This window comes from Emiliania huxleyi (assembly GCF_000372725.1).
Source record: "Emiliania huxleyi CCMP1516 unplaced genomic scaffold EMIHUscaffold_61, whole genome shotgun sequence".
NCBI lineage: Eukaryota > Haptophyta > Isochrysidales > Noelaerhabdaceae > Emiliania > Emiliania huxleyi.
In genome coordinates, this window is record NW_005197426.1 from 5506 (window position 1) to 24938 (window position 19433).

The 19433-nt window shown below is 65.6% G+C and overlaps 5 protein-coding genes across 5 annotated transcripts in view; all 5 read right to left on the minus strand.

The window, feature by feature from the left end:
- Positions 1-963, minus strand: part of EMIHUDRAFT_214344 (hypothetical protein) — a gene marked incomplete at both ends in the record, with an annotated part of 3108 nt that extends 2145 nt beyond the window's left edge. The window contains one exon of the mRNA XM_005763905.1: positions 355-963. Within this exon, the coding sequence (XP_005763962.1) occupies positions 355-963 (609 nt within the window). The remainder of the gene's footprint in view (positions 1-354) is intronic.
- Positions 964-4166: 3203 nt separating this feature from the next.
- Positions 4167-7765, minus strand: EMIHUDRAFT_452361 (hypothetical protein; the record flags this gene model as incomplete). The annotated part of the gene is made up of 6 exons (XM_005763906.1): positions 4167-5442; positions 5879-5911; positions 6117-6390; positions 6475-6870; positions 7008-7402; positions 7475-7765. The coding sequence occupies 6 exons, from the start codon at positions 7763-7765 to the stop codon at positions 5383-5385; spliced, it is 1449 nt and encodes a 482-aa protein (XP_005763963.1). The 3' UTR covers positions 4167-5382.
- Positions 7766-12276: 4511 nt separating this feature from the next.
- Positions 12277-14342, minus strand: EMIHUDRAFT_437547 (hypothetical protein). The gene is made up of 3 exons (XM_005763907.1): positions 13167-14342; positions 12761-13045; positions 12277-12627 (listed from the first exon to the last, which is right to left on the minus strand). The coding sequence occupies exons 1-3, from the start codon at positions 14190-14192 to the stop codon at positions 12394-12396; spliced, it is 1545 nt and encodes a 514-aa protein (XP_005763964.1). The 5' UTR covers positions 14193-14342; the 3' UTR covers positions 12277-12393.
- A 701-nt stretch (positions 14343-15043) lies between these two features.
- EMIHUDRAFT_214348 (hypothetical protein) lies at positions 15044-16305 on the minus strand (the record flags this gene model as incomplete). The annotated part of the gene is made up of 2 exons (XM_005763908.1): positions 15044-15097; positions 15211-16305. The coding sequence occupies 2 exons, from the start codon at positions 16303-16305 to the stop codon at positions 15044-15046; spliced, it is 1149 nt and encodes a 382-aa protein (XP_005763965.1).
- Positions 16306-18734: 2429 nt separating this feature from the next.
- EMIHUDRAFT_452363 (hypothetical protein) overlaps positions 18735-19433 on the minus strand; it is a gene marked incomplete at its 3' end in the record, with an annotated part of 3216 nt that continues 2517 nt past the window's right edge. Inside the window, exon 5 of the mRNA XM_005763909.1 lies at positions 18735-18953. Coding sequence (XP_005763966.1) covers positions 18735-18953 — 219 coding nt within the window. The remainder of the gene's footprint in view (positions 18954-19433) is intronic.

Here is a 19433-nt window from a genome sequence, read left to right on the forward strand (position 1 = left end):
ACGAGCCGACGGGGACGCCTCCAAGTGTAGCCGAAGACTTTGTGACTGCGGCGAGCTTCACCTGCGGGGAGGGAGGCGCGGGCTCGGGACGCGGGCGCGGGCTCAGAGCAGTCGGAGGGGAGCCGAGAGGGAGGGAGAGAGGGGGGGAGAGAAGGGGGGGGGGGGGGGGGGGAGAAACAAAGGGAGAAAGGGAGAAAGGGAGAGAGAGAGAGAGAGAGAGAGAGAGAGAGAGAGGGAGAGAGAGAGAGAGAGAGAGAGGGAGAGAGAGTCAGTCAGACAATTGCTGCTCTCGCCGCGCGCCTCTGCCCTCTCAATCAGCACAACCCTCTGCTCTGCGTCAGGAGAGGAGCGAACCACGAGCCGCAGCTTGGAGCCGGCGGCGCCGCGCACGTACTTGGACGCCTCCTCCGCAGACAGCCGCGTGCAGTCCTCCCCGTCCGCGTTCACGATCTCGTCGCCTGGCCGCACCCCGGCCCTGTCCGCCGGCCCACCCGGCACGACGTTGTTGATCGTCACGCGGTTCGACGGCTCCGTCTCGGTCTGAAGCTCGACGCCGATGCCGACGACGCCGCCCGTCGCGGTGGCGAAGACCGCGTCGTACGCCGACGGAGTGAGGAAGCGCGTGTACTTGTCGTCCAGCGCCGCCAGCATCGCCCGCACCTGGTCGTATGCGTCGACGCGCGAGTCGTACCGCTGCTTGAGCATCTTCTGCCGGACAGAGAACCAGTCCTGCCCCCCAAACTCGCGATCCACAAACTCGCGGTCCGTCACCCGCCACGCCTCAGCCACCAGCTTCTGCTCCTCGGTCAGCGGCTGCGACGCAAAGGCTGCAGCCGGGCCGAGCTGCGGGCCGACGTCTCCTCCGAGGAGCGACGAGGCGAGCAGCACCGAGGCGAGCGAGGAGGCCGCCGCGCGTGCGATCGGCGCCAGCGGTGGGGCATGTGGTGGTCTCGGAAGTCGCATTGGTGCTGGAGCGTGAGCGTGTCGGCTGGCTCTTCGGCAGGCGTCTGCAAGCGTCTTTTTGCGTGAGAAAGGGAAAGAATCCTAGGTGTTAGATACACACGGGGGGGGGGGTTGGACAGACAGGATACACGTGAATCCACACTCAGTCTGGATACACAGTGGATACACAGTGAGATACACAGCCTCCGGTTTCGAAGACGAGCACGTTTTTTTTGCTGTGTCCGAAAGAGGTATTCGCCTGAGATCGCCGTCGCCGATGCCCTTCAACCCGAACCCGGATCGCGCGCGGCGCGGCGCAGGCGCGACGGCCCTTGTGCCTGCGCCGGCACCTGCGCCGGCGCCTGCCGCCACGGCCCTCGCCGCGGCGGCGCCGGCTGCAATTGTGATGGCTTAGTTTGGTTCTCCCCTAGATAGGCATGAGCGAGCGAGAGCCGGAGAGGGCGCGTGTGTAGGCAGCTTCCGAGAGTTGAGATACACTAGATACACTGTGTATCCACCCAAGTTCTGGATACACTGGATACATATCTAACACCTAGGGAAAGAATTCTGTTTGGCGTGGTCGGGAGGGAGGGCTTTCTTGTGTCTCTTATGCTCTTATCCTACTGTGAACGTGGAACAGAGTGAGACCACATACTCTGAGGGGAGGCGGGGCCCCTAGGGGGTACCCATGCGGGGGGAAGATGGGGTCCCATGGCCCGCCGCAGGCCGATTTTTTTGTCGGTTTTCTCTTTTGCGCGATTTGCTACTTGTTTTCATGAGAATTTCGCGTATTGCGACCAACCATGCTATCACGCCTTGCGACAGCCTGTCGGCGCTGCTGACCGTGCCCTGCTGCACAATTGACCACCTGCATAGCTCGCGGCCTTAGTATCCAGCATTCAGTGACGACCTGATCGTACGGCCAGTAGGAAGGTGTCCTTCCAGCGCGTGCACGCTTCTGACGCAATGCGCGTCGCCTCGGATTGGCTGCTGGCACTCTCGAGGCTATGCCTACACAGCCTCGCGCGCATGGGCAGTCAAGAGGGACCATGCACGTTCTCACGACAGCGCCGGTGCCTCTCTCTTGGACCGGCAAACGTGGTGGTCTCGTGTCACCAATGTGGGACCAGTGCGGCATCGCGCCATCGACAGCTCTGAACTGCGCCTCACCACTGACCGGGAAGGCCGCCAAGTGGGTCAGCACCGGTCGCACATTGTGGCAGCAGTCAGCAGCGCATGTCTGATAGCTAGAGCAGCAGCGTCAGCTTCGCAGGGTCGGATCGTGTCCCAAGCCTCTCGCCCGGCCGGCCGCGTGCAGACGTCGGCCTGTCTGCTGTCTGGACACTGGAGTGATCTGTCGGCGGTCAGTACGACCGATCAGGTTGGAGTTTTCTGATGATTGGAGGGTCTATCTGTATGTACTCCTCGAGATCTCTCCAAATCTGCCCTCTGATCAACCGTCATTCGTGAAGTCGGTGCTAATAGAGACCAATAGAGCCGGGGCCCCGTTTCCGCACTGCGGCGCGGCGCACGGTGCCTCCGGGGGCCCCCGCCTCCCACCAGAGACCACATACCTCGAGGATCACACCGCTCACCGCCAGCGCGGCGCCACACCGGGTCGTGGGGCGGCTGCCAAGGACCAACCAAGGTCGACGACGACGTGGGGCGGGGCGCCGGGGGGGGCGGGGCCGGGGGCAAATGGCACATGCCACATCGTGCCGGCTCTGTCTAAGGTAAGGTAAGGTAAGGTAAACTTCTCCACACACACGAGGTGGTGGGGCAAGGGGGGGCAACCCTCGCGTCTCCACGTCTAACGACAGGAGCCCCACGGCATTTAAAGTGCAAGGCCCGGTGCGCGTGGGTGAGCGGTGTGTGTGTGTGTGTGTGTGTGTGTGTGTGTGTGTGTGTGTGTGTGTGTGTGTGTGTGTGTGTGTGTGTGTGTGTGTGTGTGTGTGTGTGTGTGTGTGTGTGTGTGTGTGTGTGTGTGTGTCACGTCACTGCATCCTCTGCCGGTTCCTCCCGTCGCCTCTTCTTTGTTCGAATGTATTTCAATCCATCCTTCACGAAGCCCTCCCATGTAGCTAGCGTTCTTTGCGAATGTCTCGAGATGGCCAGCAGGCGCTGTCTGCTCGCGGCCTGTGCGGGCCCCCGCCCGTCCTCCTCGCCCTTCTTTCGTCCTCCCGTCCCTCCCCTCCACCATGGCCTCCTCGGCACTTCTTTCTCCATCCGCCTCGCCCTGCCTTTTCGTGTCGTGCCGTTCGCCCTCCATTCGGTGACCTCCATGGCTGTCCGCGACCTTTTGGGTGGCGCTCTCGATACCGTTGCGTCAACCTCGACGTCGCTGTCGCCCTCCCCGTCCCCGTCGTCGCCCATGCCTCGGTTCGCGTCATTGGTAGCGTTTCCGTTGCCCCCTCGTGCTCCGCCGTCGCCCTCTCTGCTCGGGCCGTTCGCGATTTTGCTCCTCCTGCGTGTCGCCCCTCGTCCGTCTCCTCCCCTGCCTTCGTCGTCATCGTCGCTGTCGCGAAAGCCCTCCGGTCCCTCGATTCCCTCGTCTATCCCTTCCGCTGCGTCGTCCCAGTTTATATCCTCATCCTCAGTGCGTGTTTTCGTTCCCTCCCCTTCTCCATCGTTGTCGCCTCCGCCGACTGCGGCGCTGTCTCTGTCTTACTCTTTCTCTTACTCTTAGCTCTCGCCACAGGCTCAGCCTCGCCTCTCCGCCCGCACGCTCGACACACGACAGAACCCGGACGACGTGCGTTTTTGCTTCTCTACAAAACACGCACACCCACGCCCGCCCCAGTGAGCGGACCCAGCGCCATCGAGAAGAAAGACTTTGCTCTTTGGCGAGCCAACGCAGCCGAGAGATAAATTCTCCATAAAAGAGAGCCTAGCCGCTATAGCGGTGCAGAGCGCGAACTCGCCGTACTGAGCCTAGCGCAGCGCGAACTCGCCGTCTGAGCCTAGCGCAGCGCGAACTCGCTCCTGTTCATAGCTGCGCAACCCTACGTTGTTTTTCTTTTTTACCCCGCCCGTTGCCCCCAGTCAGCGTCCATGTCTGCTCCCGGCAGCCTGCTGCTCGAGAGCATTCTCTCGGAGGACGAACAGTGCCTGGTTCTGCGCTGGCTGTCGGCACGGCACCTCACGCTCGTCTCGCAGGCGAGCAAGCGCTTCCGCATCCTATGCACGAGCGTCGCCGACGCGGCCATCATCGAGATGCGGGTCGGCGACGTGCCGGTGCCACACCTGGAAACCACCTTCCATCGGCTCGCGCGCTTGTGCGGCGTTCGCTTTGCGCCCGCAGTCTTCTACTCTGCGGCCATTCGCACAGCCTGTGACTTCAAGACCGATATCAGTATCGAGATTGCTGCGATCGAGAAGCTGCACGTGCTCGTGGGCGATCAGCCGCTTGTCGACTCGTATCCTGAAGATGATCCTGGGCGGTACTTTGAGTTTGGAGAATGCGGCACGGAATGGATGAAGCATGCCATAACGCACACGGAGCATAGCCGCAGAAAGCACATCAAGCACAAGGACGTGGACGCTGCGATGCAGGTCTTCCTGCGCACACTCCCAATGCGAGCCGATGCGTTACTGCCTGACGAGGAGGAGGACGACGATGACGATTGCGACTTCAAGAACAAGGACGACGGCGACGATGATGACGACGACGACGACGACGACGATATCGGCAGTATCGGCGTGGCCATCGGGCCACAGTGCGGCGAGCTGTACCTCAGGCTTTCAGGCCTGCTATTTTGCTCAGACGGAGAATTCACGCGAGAATGGTACAAGACCGCAGCTGACTTCTTTCAAGAGCTCGAATCGGACTTCCCGTGGAACGGAGCGTACTGGCTTGCTTTGACTCGCGAGGACGCGATCGCCTATGCCATCCTTCACGGCTACCTTGATGGCTTACAACCCGCATCTTTTGCGAGCAAAATGGAGTCGTTTGCGAGCGAAGTGGCGGAGGCTGACCCGGCAAACCTGCCGGCGGGCAAGGCGCTGATCTTAGCGGTCGCCGAGCGAGTCAGCACTACGCTGCAGCCATGTGCCAACCCCGTGTGCTGCCACCAGGCTTGTGACTGCCGACTGGCGAACCCCCATGATGCTTATGCTGGGGGTCGTTGGAATGGCGGACCCCCATGGTTTCATAATCAGGAGCGAGGGGACTACGATGCCACAGCGCTCGAAACCCTGGGGGGCACCTGCCTGCCCTGCGTGGGCGGCTGCCCATCCGCGCGCTTCCTCCGCGAGGCCAACCGGCGCGTCCGCCAGTGGATACGCGAGGGTACACGCCACCCGGAGCGGACCCTCGCCAAGATCGACTTCAAGCTCGAGACCGGCGTCGCTAAGTGGTACTGAGGCCAAGCATCCAATGGCCAGTGTGCGCTGACGGCTTGATGACGAGCCTCGCCTCGCGACCGGCGACTGTACTTGCTCTCACGACGCGTGCCACTCGCGCAAGTACCACTGTGCCGTGACCACACTGCGTGCCGTGACCTGTGCCTCTCGCCTCTCTCTTCGGGTGGCTAACCTAACCTAGGGGAGAGGGGCTGCTTGCTTACTGTTAAAAAAGTAACAATACAGGGTGCGCGAGGGGGTCGCCGTTCGCGCCGCAGCGTACTTGCGCAGTAGCACACATCTTGTCAGAGAGAGTTTGATAAATAAATAAATAAAAACGGACACCTCTCTACTGTGAGATGGGTAAAAAGGAACAGGCCCCCGCCCTTGCGATCTTTGTGCAGGGTTCTTTGTGGGTGTGGTCGGCGACTAGCCGGGGTCGTCCTCCCGATGGGGGACTCGGACTAGCACTAGCCGTCTTCCACATGGTCCCTCGGGTCCCTGCTGCTCCTAATCTCTTCGTACATCCTCCTGCTGATCTCCGCAAAGTCCTGCTCCCTCCCTCGTCTCACCCTGCGCGTCTGCTCCGCCTCACCGTCTTCTGCCCTGCGTCGTCTGGCGACGGGTCCTCCATAGTCGAACACAGAGAGAGTTTGACTTTGTCTTTGAGCGTTCATTTTTTATTTATGAGAGCGAACCCGAACGGGTCGAACATACAACGAAGGGGGTGGATTTTGTTTATGTCATCTCGTGAGCGGCGCGTCCTCGCCCCCCGTTGCCCCGGCGGCCCTCCCCCCACCACCCGCCGTCCGCCTTGGCCGCTCACCCTGCACCGCCTCCTCTACGAGCGCGTCCAATCGCTCCTCAAAGTCGTCGCCATCGGGCGCGGCGGTGAGCGGCGCCGCCGCGGCGACCGTGGCGGCGGCTGGCAGCAACGGGCGGTCCCGCGCTGTGCTCTCGACGGCAGCCCACGAGTACGCGGCAACGCCAACGGCTCCGACGGCGGCGAGGGTGGTGAGGTTGGTTGAGGAGTTCGCGCCGAAGAAAAGGAGGGGCAGCGCGGAGGGCAGCAAGTTGAGACTGCTGCCAGTGAGGCCTACGCGGACGCTAGAACGCTCACTCCTCTCGGCTGTTCATGCCTCTCTCTCCGGCAGAGCTTGACTGCTAGAGCTCGGCGAAGATCTCGGCTACGTGTGGGCGCCCGAGCAGAGGTTCAGCAGCTTCGGGGGCGCGACCAGCGTGAGCGATGCCCAGATCAGGTTCTGGGCGAAGGCGTACCCAGTCCCGAGCACGAGGGTTGCGAGGGCGGGCGCGAGGAGGTTGGGAGCGGCGGGAGGCGGGCTGTTGCCAGCGGCCAGCGTGGTCACGTTTGGTCCTAATGCCGGGGCGCCACCGGCCGGGCCGAGCCAAGCGAGGAGGAGAAGCGCGACGGGGATCGGCGCCAGCGAGGCGGCCGACCAGTACAGCCGCTTGGTGAGGCTCCAGCGGCGCCGGTCCATCAGCAGTCCAAACGGAGGGGCGACTAGGGCGATCATGCCCTCGGGCAGCAGCAGCAGCGCGTCTGCTGTTGCGAGAGGCATGCCGAACCTGTTTGCGCGTGCGGCTAGCGTGAAGACTCGCCCTCTCCTCGTCTCTCCCTCCCACGCCACCAGCCAGGCCTCGACTGCTGCAGATGCTTGGCTCCGATCTCGGACCATCTCTGATCTCGGGTGATCTAAGCTGACCTCGACTGCAGATGCTTGGCTCCGATGAACCAGAACGGCACGACCGCACCGTACACGCACGCGCCGCCGAGGAGGAAGAGGAAGAAGACGCGCGGCAGGCTGCGCAAGCTCGTCCGCAGAGGCTCCTCCTCGGCCCGCTGCGCCGCCGCCTCGTCGGCGCGCGAGAGCGACGCGTCGACCCGCCAAGCGAGCAGCGCGGTGAGCAGGCCAGACGCACCCACGGCCGACGGCACGGAGAGGGCCAAGGGTAGCCCTCCCGCGCGGTACAGGAGCGGCTCGAGCAGAAAGTTGGTCACGGACCCGAGGCGGTTGACGCCGTTGAGAAGGCCGACGAGCGCCGTCCACGTGTCTCGAAAGCGCGGCGAGACGAAGCCGATCGGGAGGACGTCCACCGCCTCATACGCGATACCCATCAGCGCGCGGCCGACGAGCAGAAGGCCGAATGCGCCGCCGCCGCCCGCCGCCACCGAGGCACCGACCAAGCCGTTGCCCGCGGCTGCGATCGCAAAGAAGGCGGCGTAGGTCGCGGCGGCGCCAAAGCGGTGGGCGAGGACGCCGGCGAGGATGGGGACACCGATGTTGGGCAGGAAGTAGAGCGAGGTGAGAGCGTTGTACCGCCGGGCGGAGAGAGAGTACGGCGCGTCAGACTCGAGCGGCACCTCGAGCGCGCCGAGCGAGTCGCGCGCCCAGTGATTCGCAAAGAGGCCGTAAGCGACGCAGGCAACGAGGAGGCAGCGGCGGCCGCAGGGCGAGGGCATCGCACAGTCGATGCTAGCGAGTGTCGGAGGCTAGCGATCGTCGGAGGCTAGCGAATGTCGGAGGCTAGCGATCGTCGGAGGAGTCGCCGAGCGGGCTCGCGTGTAGCAGGCCAGCCGAGTGGCGCGACGGAAGCGACATGAAAAATCAGGACGCCATTGGCAAGAAAAAAAAAACTGCACATTTGGCGACGTCCTCCCATCCCTCTTTTGGATTGTACGTTTCTTTCTTTCTTTCTTGGGCGACGACACACAACACTGCAGGATTCGAACATGGCATTACGACCCGACGCGCTCCCGGGCTCCCGCACACATGCTCTCACACCCCGCCGCACTGGCCCGCACACCGCGCGGGCTGATCGACTCCAAGAAGCTCCTCTTTAGTGCAGCTGAGCCACTAAACGGCCCGCCGTGCAGAGCTCCCCGATACCTCACTGCCCCGGCGCCCACGCCTCGATCTTCTTGGGCAGCAGCTGGTCCTGCTCGTCGCCGTGACCCAGCTGGCCAAAGCAGCTGTGGCCCCAGCTCCAGACGGCGCCGTCGGCGGTGATGGCGAGGCTGTGGTAGCCTCCAGCCGACACAGCGACGACGCGCTGGCCAGCAAAGGCCTCGATCTTCTTGGGCAGCAGCTGGTCCTGCTCCTCGCCGTGGCCCAACCGGCCGAAGCGACCAAAGCCCCAGCTCCAGACAGCCCCGTCGGCGGTGAGGGCGATGCTGTGGACTGCTCCCGCCGACACAGCGACGACGCGCCGCCCCGCAAAGGCCTCGACCTTCTTCGGCAGCAGCTGGTCCTGCTGGTCGCCGTGGCCTAGGCAGCCGTGGCCGCCCTTGCCCCAGGTAAAGACATTGCCGTCGGCAGTGAGGGCGAGGCTGTGATCGGCTCCAGCCGACACAGTGACGACGCGCCGGCCAGCAAAGGCCTCGACCTTCTTGGGCAGCAGCTGGTTCTGCTCGTCGCCGTGGCCCAGCCTGCCATAGCCTCCACCGCCCCAGCTCCAGACGGCACCGTCGCCGGTGAGGGCGAGGCTGTGGCAGCCTCCACCCGACACAGCGACGACGCGCTGGCCAGCAAAGGCCTCAATCTTCTTGGGCAGCCGCTGGCTCTGCCGGTCGCCGTGGCCGAGCTGGGCATAGGCTCCCCAGCCCCAGCTCCAGACAGCTCCGTCGGCTGTGAGGGCAAGGCTGTGGCTGCCTGCAGCCGACACAGCGACGACGCGCTGGCCAGCAAAGGCCTCGATCGTCTTGGGCAGCAGCTGGCTCTGCTCCTCGCCGTGGCCCAAGCAGCCAAAGGTTCCACCGCCCCAGCTCCAGACAGCGCCGCCGGCGGTGAGGGCGAGGTTGTGCGCTGGGTGGTATCCTCCAACCGACACACTCACGGCACGCTCGCCGCCCAGCGGAAAAGGGAGGCGGGTCGGCGTCTTGAGCTGCGTCACGCCCTCGCCGTGACCGACCAGGGCTGGCGCCCAGTTCGCAGCCTTGCCGCACGACGAGAGCCGCCCCTCGCCATCGATGAAGACGCTGTGCCGAGAGCCTGCGGCCGCCCTCGACAGCGGGTTGGCCTCGCGCAGCAGCGCAGCGAAGCACAGCCACCGCACGGCGCAGTTCTCGCCCTCTGGCTGCGCCGGCAGCTCGAAGTCGCGCTCTTGCGCCCACAAGCGGATGGCCTCTACCGCAAGCGAGGCGTAAAAGAGCAGCGAGACGGCCGCGACGCGAGCGATGTCGGCGGGGTCGCAGCGGGAGAGGGCTCGCACGAGGAGCTCCGTGGGGAGGTCGAGGAGGTGGGCGGGCGGCGGCGTGTCTGGCGGGGGCGCGGCGGAGGAGGAGGGGGCGAGGCGGCGCGAGCGGCGGCGTGATGGGGTGGACATCGCGAGAAAAAGAATTTCTGGGGCGTCTAATAACATCGAAGTTTAGCTCAAAAAGAATTTTCAACTTGCAAGGGATACTTCTCCAGACACACGAGGTGGTGGGAGGGGTCAGAGAAATAAAATTTCGCCGTTTTTCAAACGAGAAAACGAAATGCACCAAGTGCACCCGAGGGGAGGGAGGATCCCCTTCGGAATGGGGGTAAGGAGGCCGCGCGCGGAGCGGGGGGGTTCCAAGCGGTGATGTCAGTGAGGAGTGTGTGTGTGGTCGTGCAGTGTCTCTGGTGTCTACTAGCTCCGAGTAGAGGGGGCACTTGGAGCACTTGGAGTGCAGTCATTAACCTCACATCCAGGGCCAGGGAGCTGAGAAGCGCACCCAGCGAGCCGGATGATCGGTATCGGGTTACGGGCTAGAGAGCCCTGACCCCTAGCTAGGGGGGGGTGCGCGTTCGCAGGGAAAGGGCCGTAAAGTAAACACGGTTCTCCGAGGGTTGGTTCTGCGCTTTGGGTGTCCCCTAGCGGCGGAACGCCCCCTCTACTCGGAGCTAGTAAACACCAGACACAGGCATGACGTACACTCTCACCCGACATCGCCACTCAGGGCCCCTCCGCCCGATCTCCCCACCCCCCATCCGAAGGGGCTCCCCTCTTCTCCCGGTCCTCCCTCCTGTTCGCTTTCCGACGGTCAGGCGTCGGCTGCGGAGCCCGCCTTCCCCTCTTATACTTCTTCGACCGCGGCTTCGCCGCCGTCTCGCCTTCCCTGTCTGATCCCGTTGACTCCGCGGGTGGCGATCCCGTGTCCGACTCCCCGGGCGAGGGCGGCGGCGTTGGGTTATATCGCCTCCCCTCCCCGGGGGGTCGGGCCGGCTCTCCTTGGTCGACGAATCGCGCCCGCACCCGCGACCGTTCTATCGTTCTCGGCTCGCCCCTCCCCTCCGCCGGCACCTCCTCCAGCTCGGGGGGGCGTGGCCCTCCTTGTCGTAGATCACGGTGGTCCGACTGCCGCCGCGACGGGTCTACCCCCGGTGGGCTCGCACGGCCCGACTCCACTCGCAGAGGCCGAGTCAGCTCGACTCTCACCTCCTCCGACAGTTGACTCCAGGCCTCACCCGGGGCCCTCCGATCCCGGCCTTCCGGTCCGCCGGCTGACCCGCTATCTCCCCACGGCACCATCCCCCCCTCGGGCCCCTCCCCCGGGTACCCCAGCCTCCGACTGGGCGGTTCCGGGCCCCCCAGGCTCCGCGCGGGTCGGAGTGGTGACGGCCACGCCGGCGGCGGGGGCGGGGGCGGGGGCGGGGGTGGCGGGTACGGTGGCGGCACTCGCGGTCGTAACGCCTGGCGTGGAGCCGCTGGGGCGGCCCCTTGACCCTGCAACCGTTCCAGCGGTGGGGGCGGAGGTGGTAGTGTGGGTGGCGGAAACGGTGGTGGCACCGGTGGTGGCCGCACCGCCTGGTGTGGGGCCCCAGCGGCGGCCCCTCGACCCAGCGGCCGCTCCAACAGTGGAGGCGGAGGCGGTGGTGGTGGGGGCGGACCTGGTGGCGGTGCCAGCCGCCGCAGCTCCTGGAGCTGGGCCTCGGGGGCGGCCCCTTGCCCCCGCGGCCGTTCCAGCCGTGGTTCCACACGTCGGCCGTCTACCCCACCCGAGGCGGGGGGCCGAGCTCTCGTCTCCCCTCGAGGAGGGGGGGGGCCAGGGCCCGGATTCGTCGACGGTCCCGCTTCTCCCTCCCGTCGCTCCGCGCCAGGTCGCAAGCTGCGCAGTAGCTGCGCCGCCTCCCCCCTCACCCGGTCCCTCTCGATTCGGTCCCGCACCGCCCGGATATCAAAGGCCGAGTTGTGTTCGGACAGCGGGCCCGCCGATGCCACACGCCTCTTCACACAGCAGGCGTACGCCTTCATCGCCTGCCTCCCAGACTGTGTCGGTCCCGGTGCAATGTCGTTGACAAGGTAGTCCTCCCCATCCCACCGGAAGACCTGTCCAAGAAGGTCTGTCGAGCCAACTAGTCGTTTAGCCAGGCCCCGCACCTCTCGTGCCTGTACTGGCCTGAGAACGCCGGTGCTGGCCGCGAACGACAGCCCGATCGCCCTGAGTTCCGCCAGGACCGCCCTTTCGCCTGCCGCCGCGGCCACTTGATCCATCTCGGCCTCTCGGATCGCCTTCTCCCGTTGTTTTGCCCTATCTGCTGCCGGCACGAACCTCACCGGGCTGCCTCGTGCCCTTTGTGGCAAGATCCGCGTCGGGGAAGGCCGACCCCTAGGTGCAGCCCCGGCTCGGGGTGCGCTCGCCTGTTGCGGCGGCTGCCCCCCCCTCGCCGCCAACCCGTCTCCTCGCCTCCTCTTCTCATGGACCACAGGGGCTGCACAACAAAAGCACACAAACACTCCCTGTCCCTGCATGGCGTGGGGAACGACCAGGACGGCGCAGAGCTAACCCTCGGAGACCCGTGTTTACTTTACGGCCCTTTCCCTGCGAACGCGCACCCCCCAGGACTAGGGCTCTCTAGCCCGCAACCCGAGATACCGATCATCTGGGTTCTGGCCCGCTGGATGCGCTTCTGGTAGGACTTAGCTCCCCGGCCCTCTGGATGGTGAAAGGTTAATATCGCGGACTGCACGCTCCAAGCGTGAGCCAAGTGCACCGTGCAGCGAAGAGGTGCGAGGAAAGAACAAATACTAGGTGAACAAAAGAATTCTCGCCTCCACCACCGCACAACAAAAAACAACTTCGGCTTGACTGATAAGTGTCCTCCTCAACCAAAGGCAAAGGTCGATCTACTCATCTTCGCCCTCGCCCTCGTCCTCCTCCTCCTCCTCCTCCTCGTCGTCGTCGTCGTCGTCGTCCTCATCCTCCCGCAACTGCGCCGTGTGCTCGATGAGCATGCGCACCAAGTGGCGCAGCGCGTCGACGGGCAGCTCGCGCACCGTCCGCGCGCCCCACGAGGGGTGCAGTGTGCCGTCCTCGCCGCCAAAGTGCATCGCGGCGAAGTGGCGGAGCTCGTCCAGCTCCTGGAGAAGGAGATGCGAGGGAGGGGGTGAGGGAGGGGGTGTGTGGAATGGCGTACGAGGCAGTCGATTGCGTGCAGCCCCAGGGGCTGGCCAGAGTGTCCCGAGGAGGCCCGCATCTACGGGTCCAGCGGACGTCGACGGAGGGCTCCGCCTTGAGCACGAGCACGAAGATGGCCTGCACGGCCCACGGCAGCATGTCGAGCATCGGAAGCAGCGCGCGCGGCAGGGACGACGTCGACGGCGGCGGCGCGGCGATCGCCTTCCACACCCGCCCCTCGCCGCTCCCCTCCGCCGGCAGCCTGCCGCTCGGCCAGAGGGCGGAGATGTACGCGGCGAGGTCGAAGCGGAACGCGTCCGGAGGCTGGAGCGGCGCCGCCTCGAGAAGGGCCGCCGCCGAGCCGCCCCAGTTGATGCGCACCTGAGTGCGCGACGGGCGCGTGAGACGGCCGAGGTGCAACCGAGATGCGGCCGAGGTGCGGCCGAGGTGCGGCCGAGGTGCGGCCGAGGTGCGGCCGAGGTGCGGCCGAGGTGCAGCGCACCCGCTCGCCCGCCGAGTGCAGCCCGACGCACGGGCGGAGCCGCCGCTCTGCGCCGGCGAGGGGCTTTGCGCCCTCGTCCGCCTCGTCGGTCGAGAAGGGCGTGCCGACCAGCTCGCCGTCGAGCGTGAAGAAGATCTTTGGCGCCACCGCCCCCGATCCAAGAGGGCGAATGAGGCCCGTCCCGACGACAGCGCCCGCGCGGTTGAACTTTGGGCCGAAGCGGCGCGGGAAGCCGGAGCCGCTGTAGGCGCCGCCGTCGTCGCCGTGATAGCCAAACGACGAGCCAGTCCAGCCGGGCTGCTTGCACTTGCGCTCGAAGCCCGCCTGCGCCCATCCGACTGCGATGTAGCCGTGCTCGCCCGGATCGACCACCTCGACCTCGTAGTACATCACCTCGAAGCCCGAAGGAGACGTCACGTGCCAGTGCGGCCAGCGGCGAGGGCCGCTGCCCCCGATGGCGACGCCGACCGTTTGGTCGCCCTCGCTCTGGGAGCCGTCGCCCGTCCACGCGAATGTGTTGCCCTGCCTCGCCGCCCTCCATTCCGTCCCGTGCCGCTGCAGGTCCGCCGACTCCTTCGCCTCGAAGGGGGCGCGCTCCGCCGCGGACAGCGCCTCGAAGTCTCGCTCGACCTGCTGCTCGACCGCCGCTTCGTATACATGACCTGTCTTGTAGTAGTCCAGCGCCGTCCGCGGCGGCGTCACCTCCGACGCGTCCACAGTGCGCAGCCACGTCGGCTCCGAGTACATCCTTTGCGCCGTCATCGATGTGTACTCCGCGAGGCACGTCCGGAAGATCAGCTTCGAGCGCGCAGGCGGACGCGCATGCACGCGCCACACCCGGCGGCAGAGCTCGCACCAGAAAGCCTCGTCATCGCAGGCCTGCCGCCACGAGGTGCACACCGCGGCACACGAGCCCGCGAGCGTGCGCAGCGAGACGCGCTCGAGCAAGTGGGCGAGGACCTCGGCGGGAAGGCCTTCCGCCCAGTCAGTGGGCGTGGTGAGCTCGGGGTCAACCTTAGAAGCCATCGCGGAAGTTTCAGAGGATGCGCAAGGGGCGTGCCGCTGTTCAGCGAGGCGCTCCCCCCAGAGTTCTCGAGGTTCTCGAGGAGGATATCCTTTGGCCGCGTTGGGCCGCGTTGGAGCAAAAAAGGGGAGCTCTAGCTACTCGAGTAGAGACGCGGCCGGGGGCCGAGAGCAGACGGCTCGCAAAAGAATTTCAGCCTATGCAGCTGGCGCGTGCTAGTACTATCACCGGCACACCACCGGAGCCGCCTAAGCGACTCCGTTAAGAACGGCAATGCACTTAGCACCGTGCACAATGCCGCTGTCCCCGCACGCTAGCTCGCAAAAGAATTCTCGGACCGACCGTGCTGCGAGCCTGTCGCTGTCCCTTTTGTCAGCAGCAGGAGAACTAGGAGAGCGCAACCAGTAGGAGGCCCGCGCCTGCCCCCGTGCCGCCGGGTGCAACTTTGTCCTATATATACGAGAGGGGAATCCCTGGGACCCTGTCGTGTGGGTGAACCCTGCCCAGCCCCCCTCCGTGTCGCGATGCGCTCCCCGCTCCCGTTCCCCTGTGTCCCTGATCGTCCTCCCACTCACCATCCGGGGCACCTACGAAGCGTTTACCCACCCACCCACTTTTTCAAGAACGGCGGTCCAGAGGCACGTGGTGTGAGACAAAACGCAACGCCGGCGGCGGCGCCGCTGGCGGGGCGGTTTTTCTTTTTTGTGTGGATTCCGATAAGACATAAGTATCCAGTGCCTGCCGTCCGCCGCCACATGGCTCATGGAGGCTGCCATCGGCATACACAAGGCGCAGCTCACCGAACGGCGGGAGGTGTACGCGAGTCGCGAGCCAGCGAAGAAATCGGGGCGCGCTAGGGGGCGCGCGTTCCACTCGCGCTAGTTTCAACCTTTGAAAGTTTCTCGGTCTCGATACGCGTGCGAAAACCACAGAGCACGGACCGCCTGTCTACCTAACCTAACCTAACACACTGCGCCCTCCTGTGCCCCCCGATCGGCACGCACACCGTCGCGTGCGCACCAGCCGCTCCGCACCTCGCTCGCCCACGTAGTGCAGCACGCCGCCGTTGGCAAGCTCCGTGCGCACCTTCCGCTCCGCACCTCGCTCACCCTCGAAGTGGTGCACTCTGCCGTCGGAAAACACCGCGCGCACCATCCGCTCCGCACCTTTGTCGCCCTCGTAGTACTGCACCTGGCAGCTGGGAAACTCTTTGCGCACCATCCGCTCCGCACCTCGCTCGCCCTCGTAGTGCTTCATCTGGCCGTTGGGAAACTCCATGCGCACCTTCCGCTCCGCACCTCGCTCGCCCTCGTAGAACTGCACGGTGCCGTTGGCAGCCATGCGCACCACCCGCTCTGCGTCTTGCTCGCCCTCGTAGAACCGCACGGTGCCGCTGGGAAACTCCGTGCGCACCATCCGCTCCACACCTTTGTCGCCCTCGTAGTGCTGCACGCTGCCGCTGGCAAACACCGCGCGCACCACCCGCTCTGCGTCTTGCTCGCCCTCGTAGTGCTGCACCTCGCCGTCTGGAAACTCCACGCGCACCATCCGCTCCGCACCTCGCTCGCCCTCGAAGTACTGCACGGTGCCATTGGGAAACTCCACGCGCACCAGCCGCTCCGCTCCTCGCTCGCCCTCGTAGTGCTTCACCTGGCCGCTCCGCAAGAAGCGCACCCGCAGCTTCGCGCCATTCTCACCGCGCCGCAGCCTCCAGACCTCGATAGGGCGCTCTCCAGCGCCCTCCACTTCCGACGAGAGGCGGAGCGCTGGGCTCACCCTCGCAAGCCACGGGAAGTGGTTGGCGCTGGCGCGGCGGTCAGCGGCGTATCTGCGAAGGGTGTCATCACTGAGCGTCACCACGCCGAAAGCACCGACGAAGCGCTGACTGAGCAGCAGCCGCATCGCCACGGCGAAGAGCGGGTCCTTGAAACGCGCCAGGCCGCTGCGCAGGGCGAGGAGGCCGAGGCGCGGCGACGCGAGGCTGACGGCGGCGCAGTCGGAGAAGTCGTCGACGCCCTCGAGGATGCGGAGGTGCAGCTCCGGCGGCAGCTCGGCCAGCCAGTCCGTGGGCGGGGCGTCGTCCTCGGTGCGTGCGGCGCGAGGGGAGCGCGACATATATATACACAGAACACACACACACACAAGTTGTTTGTTTTTTGCGTCGGATGAGACGCCGTCGTCCTCGGAAGACATGGTTGTTTCTTCCCTTTCGTCGAGGTGCCAATGTCGCTCAGGCGCATCGAACGCAGCACGGCCCGCAAGTAGCACACACTCAACACAACCAGAGAGCAAGCCGCGGAAGCGGCGCGTTTATTGGATAATAAGTGAAAATGCTAGCTGTCGCCCTTTAGAGAGCAAGCCGCGGAAGCGGCGCGTTTATTGGATAATAATAAGTGAAACTGAGAGGATTCCAGAAGCCTCCGGAGCGATCTGCCCCCTGTGCCTCTGCCTGTGCCCCCCCGTCTCCGTCTCGCGCCTCCGCGTCAGAGGCCGACCGCTTGAGCAGGCTCCGCCTCCTCGGCGTCGCCGCCCTGCTTGTGGCCGGGGCGCGGTCGCCGCTCTCCCGTCTTTGGATCCTCGACGGTCGGCTCACCGACGGTGCGTGGCAGCTTCCACACCAGGGCGTGGACGGCGAAGCCGACGGCGCAGCCTCCAAAGCAGGTGCAGTGTCCAATGACGTTCATGCCGAGCAGCAGGCTGTACGGCCCCGTACCCATCGCGAGCCTGTCGATGAGCGACTCGCGCAACGCCTCGTAGCGATACTCGCTCGCTGCGGCGCCGTCCTCGTCGGCAGCAGCTGTGCACGTCGACGTCCTTTTGTCCTCCCTGGCGTAGCGATACTGGCGATGGCAGCGCCAGCGCCGCCCTGCGCCGCCTCCTCCAACGCCCGAGACTCGGTCAGAGCCGGTGGAGCGACGGCGGCAGATGCACGCCCGATTGCGACCTCAAACGGCGCCGAGCGCCGCAGAGACGGCGCCGCGAGCCGCAGCCGGGTGTCTCGCGACCGCCGCCGCGAGGCCCGTGGCGATGGCGGCGCCAGCGCCGCCCTGCGCCGTCTCCCCCAACGCCCGAGACTCGGTCAGAGCCGGTGGAGCGACGGCGGCAGATGCACGCCCGATGGCGACCTCAAACGGCGCCGAGCGCCGCAGAGACGGCGCCGCGAGCCGCAGCCGGGTGTCTCGCGACCGCCGCCGCGAGGCCCGTGGCGATGGCGGCGCCAGCGCCGGCCTCTGCCGACGCCATGACCGCCCAGCGCTCGGAACATGCGGCGGCGGCGGCAGGCTCGAGCGTGATGACCGCGGAGGTGAGGCTGTGCACGCTCGCACGTCGTACAGCCGCCTGGAGAGGGCACGGATGAGGGCAGTCGGTGAGCGGTGGCGGCCGGGACGCGCTCTCGGGCCCTCCCGTGTCGCCCAGCACGCCCAAAGTGCCGATCCGCTCGGCGGGCGCAATGCGATCCGCATTGGGATCAGGAAAAGGAGGGGTGGGCAAAGGCGCACGCACCTCCGCTTCGACTTGCCCGCCGAGAACATCCGCTTCCGTCAATAATGCAGCGGTCGCCACGGATAATGGGGCGCCCGCTGTGACGTCAGGTCTGCTGGACGACGCCTGTCGAGGCGATGTGCGAACGGTCAGCCGGGGCGGCCCACGGGCGCGCGGTGAGAGGGCGGGCTTGCGCGCACGACTGGCCGCGGCGGTGCTCCCGGCGGCGCGCGCGGCGGTTTGGGCATCGCGTTCGTATAGGGCCGGGCGCAGGCCGGGGCGCGCAGGGGGTGAGCGGAGAGGGCCGTTTGGCAAGTCAAATGCCAGCTGGGTTTGGGGAGTTGGCTGAGTCCGGGACTCTCGTCTGAAGGGTACCAGCGGCCAAAGGGGTCGATTTCTCGACCTCCCGAATTCTCCGGGTAAGGGCGGTCCCCGGCATTATTTAGGGTGCTAATCACGAATCCAAGGCCAGAAACACGCCGCAAGATCATCCTACAGGTGTACTCGGTAACTCCATGGCCCATATCTTCTTTACTTCTACGGCTCTCGAGGTGCTTTACGACTACGCAAGTTGTTGTGTTAGCTTGTTGTGTTATAGCGCGCCACGTGTCACATAAAGGCATTGGCAGCCAACAAACCTAACATGCACATGCCCAGTCGGAATACTTTATAGTAATAGTGAAAGCCCAGATGAATAAGGGCCATAGCCCATACACAAGAGCCGTATCGTTTTAAGCCATATAAGCACAACTTTGAGTAATGAAAAATGCTGTCTGTGGAACTGTGCACTGTGCCCCCGTATCCCGTAAACAACTGGCGGACCGCGACCGGCCCGCACGGTATCGGATTGAAAGACGATTCGGCGGGAGCCGCCTCACACGAGTACATACAATACAAACCCTCTTTCCACGTAAAGCCGTACCGGCGTCGATTACCTTGCACACCGCGCAAGCAAAAGCCTCGCCTGCTCGCTCACCTACCCATATGTCTCTCGTCTCGCGTGCAACTCGCTGCCCACCAATCAACTAGAACTACGTACAGTCGAGGCTCCCCGCGGCGCGTCAGAAGCCGTCGTCGAGCACCTGCCGCCACTTTGCCGGCCCGCTGCTGCGCGGCGCGGCGGCGGTGCTGGATGCGGGAGCCGCGGCGCGCAAGGCGCCCGCCGCGGTCATGGCGACGCCCCTCTGCCCCTCCTCGTCCGACGTGGCGCCCGAGAGCAGCTGCAGGTTGGCGCCGAGCGGCGAGCCGGCGGCGAGGGCGAGCTTCTCGCGCGCGAGGATCTGCGCGCCCGCGTCGATCCGCCCGTCCGAAAAGTCGTCGTCGAAGGAGAAAGAGGGCACGCGCAAGCAGGCGAAGCAAGTGCCGCAGCAGGAGAGGAGCGAGGAGCCGAGGTGCAGCGCCTTGGCGGGAGGAGGCCGGTCGCGCGCGCGGAGGGGCAGCGGCGTGCGGGGGGTGGCGAGGGGGTGCGCGGGCGGGCGGGGCACCGTGCAGCCTCACATCAAGACGATGAGGAGGGGTGCGTAGTCTGATAATGTGTCCTCGACCTCTAAGATGTCGGATCTGCTCATCGTGCCTACAGCGCCCGAGGCTGGGCCCAAAATGAGCCGAGATCGGCCCAGGGCAGGGCAGGCTTCAACCCGCCCGCCCGCCCCTATAAACCAGTCGCGCGGCGCCCGGGGGTAAAAAAGGGCCGCGGGGGGGGGCTTGTGGGCCCCTTGGGCCGGCTTCGGGGGGGGGGGGGGGGGGGGGGGGGGGGCCCC

What these genes read in the sequence shown, in the direction of transcription:
- EMIHUDRAFT_437547 (XM_005763907.1), bottom strand. Translation starts at nt 14,192, where the DNA reads ATGGCTTCTAAGGTTGACCCCGAGCTCACCACGCCCACTGACTGGGCG. An exon ending in TGCACTCGGCGGGCGAGCGG is followed by an intron (nt 13,046 to 13,166) that starts GTGCGCTGCACC and finishes TCGCGCACTCAG; the next exon opens with GTGCGCATCAACTGGGGCGG. An exon ending in AGGCGGAGCCCTCCGTCGAC is followed by an intron (nt 12,628 to 12,760) that starts GTCCGCTGGACC and finishes CTCCTTCTCCAG; the next exon opens with GAGCTGGACGAGCTCCGCCA.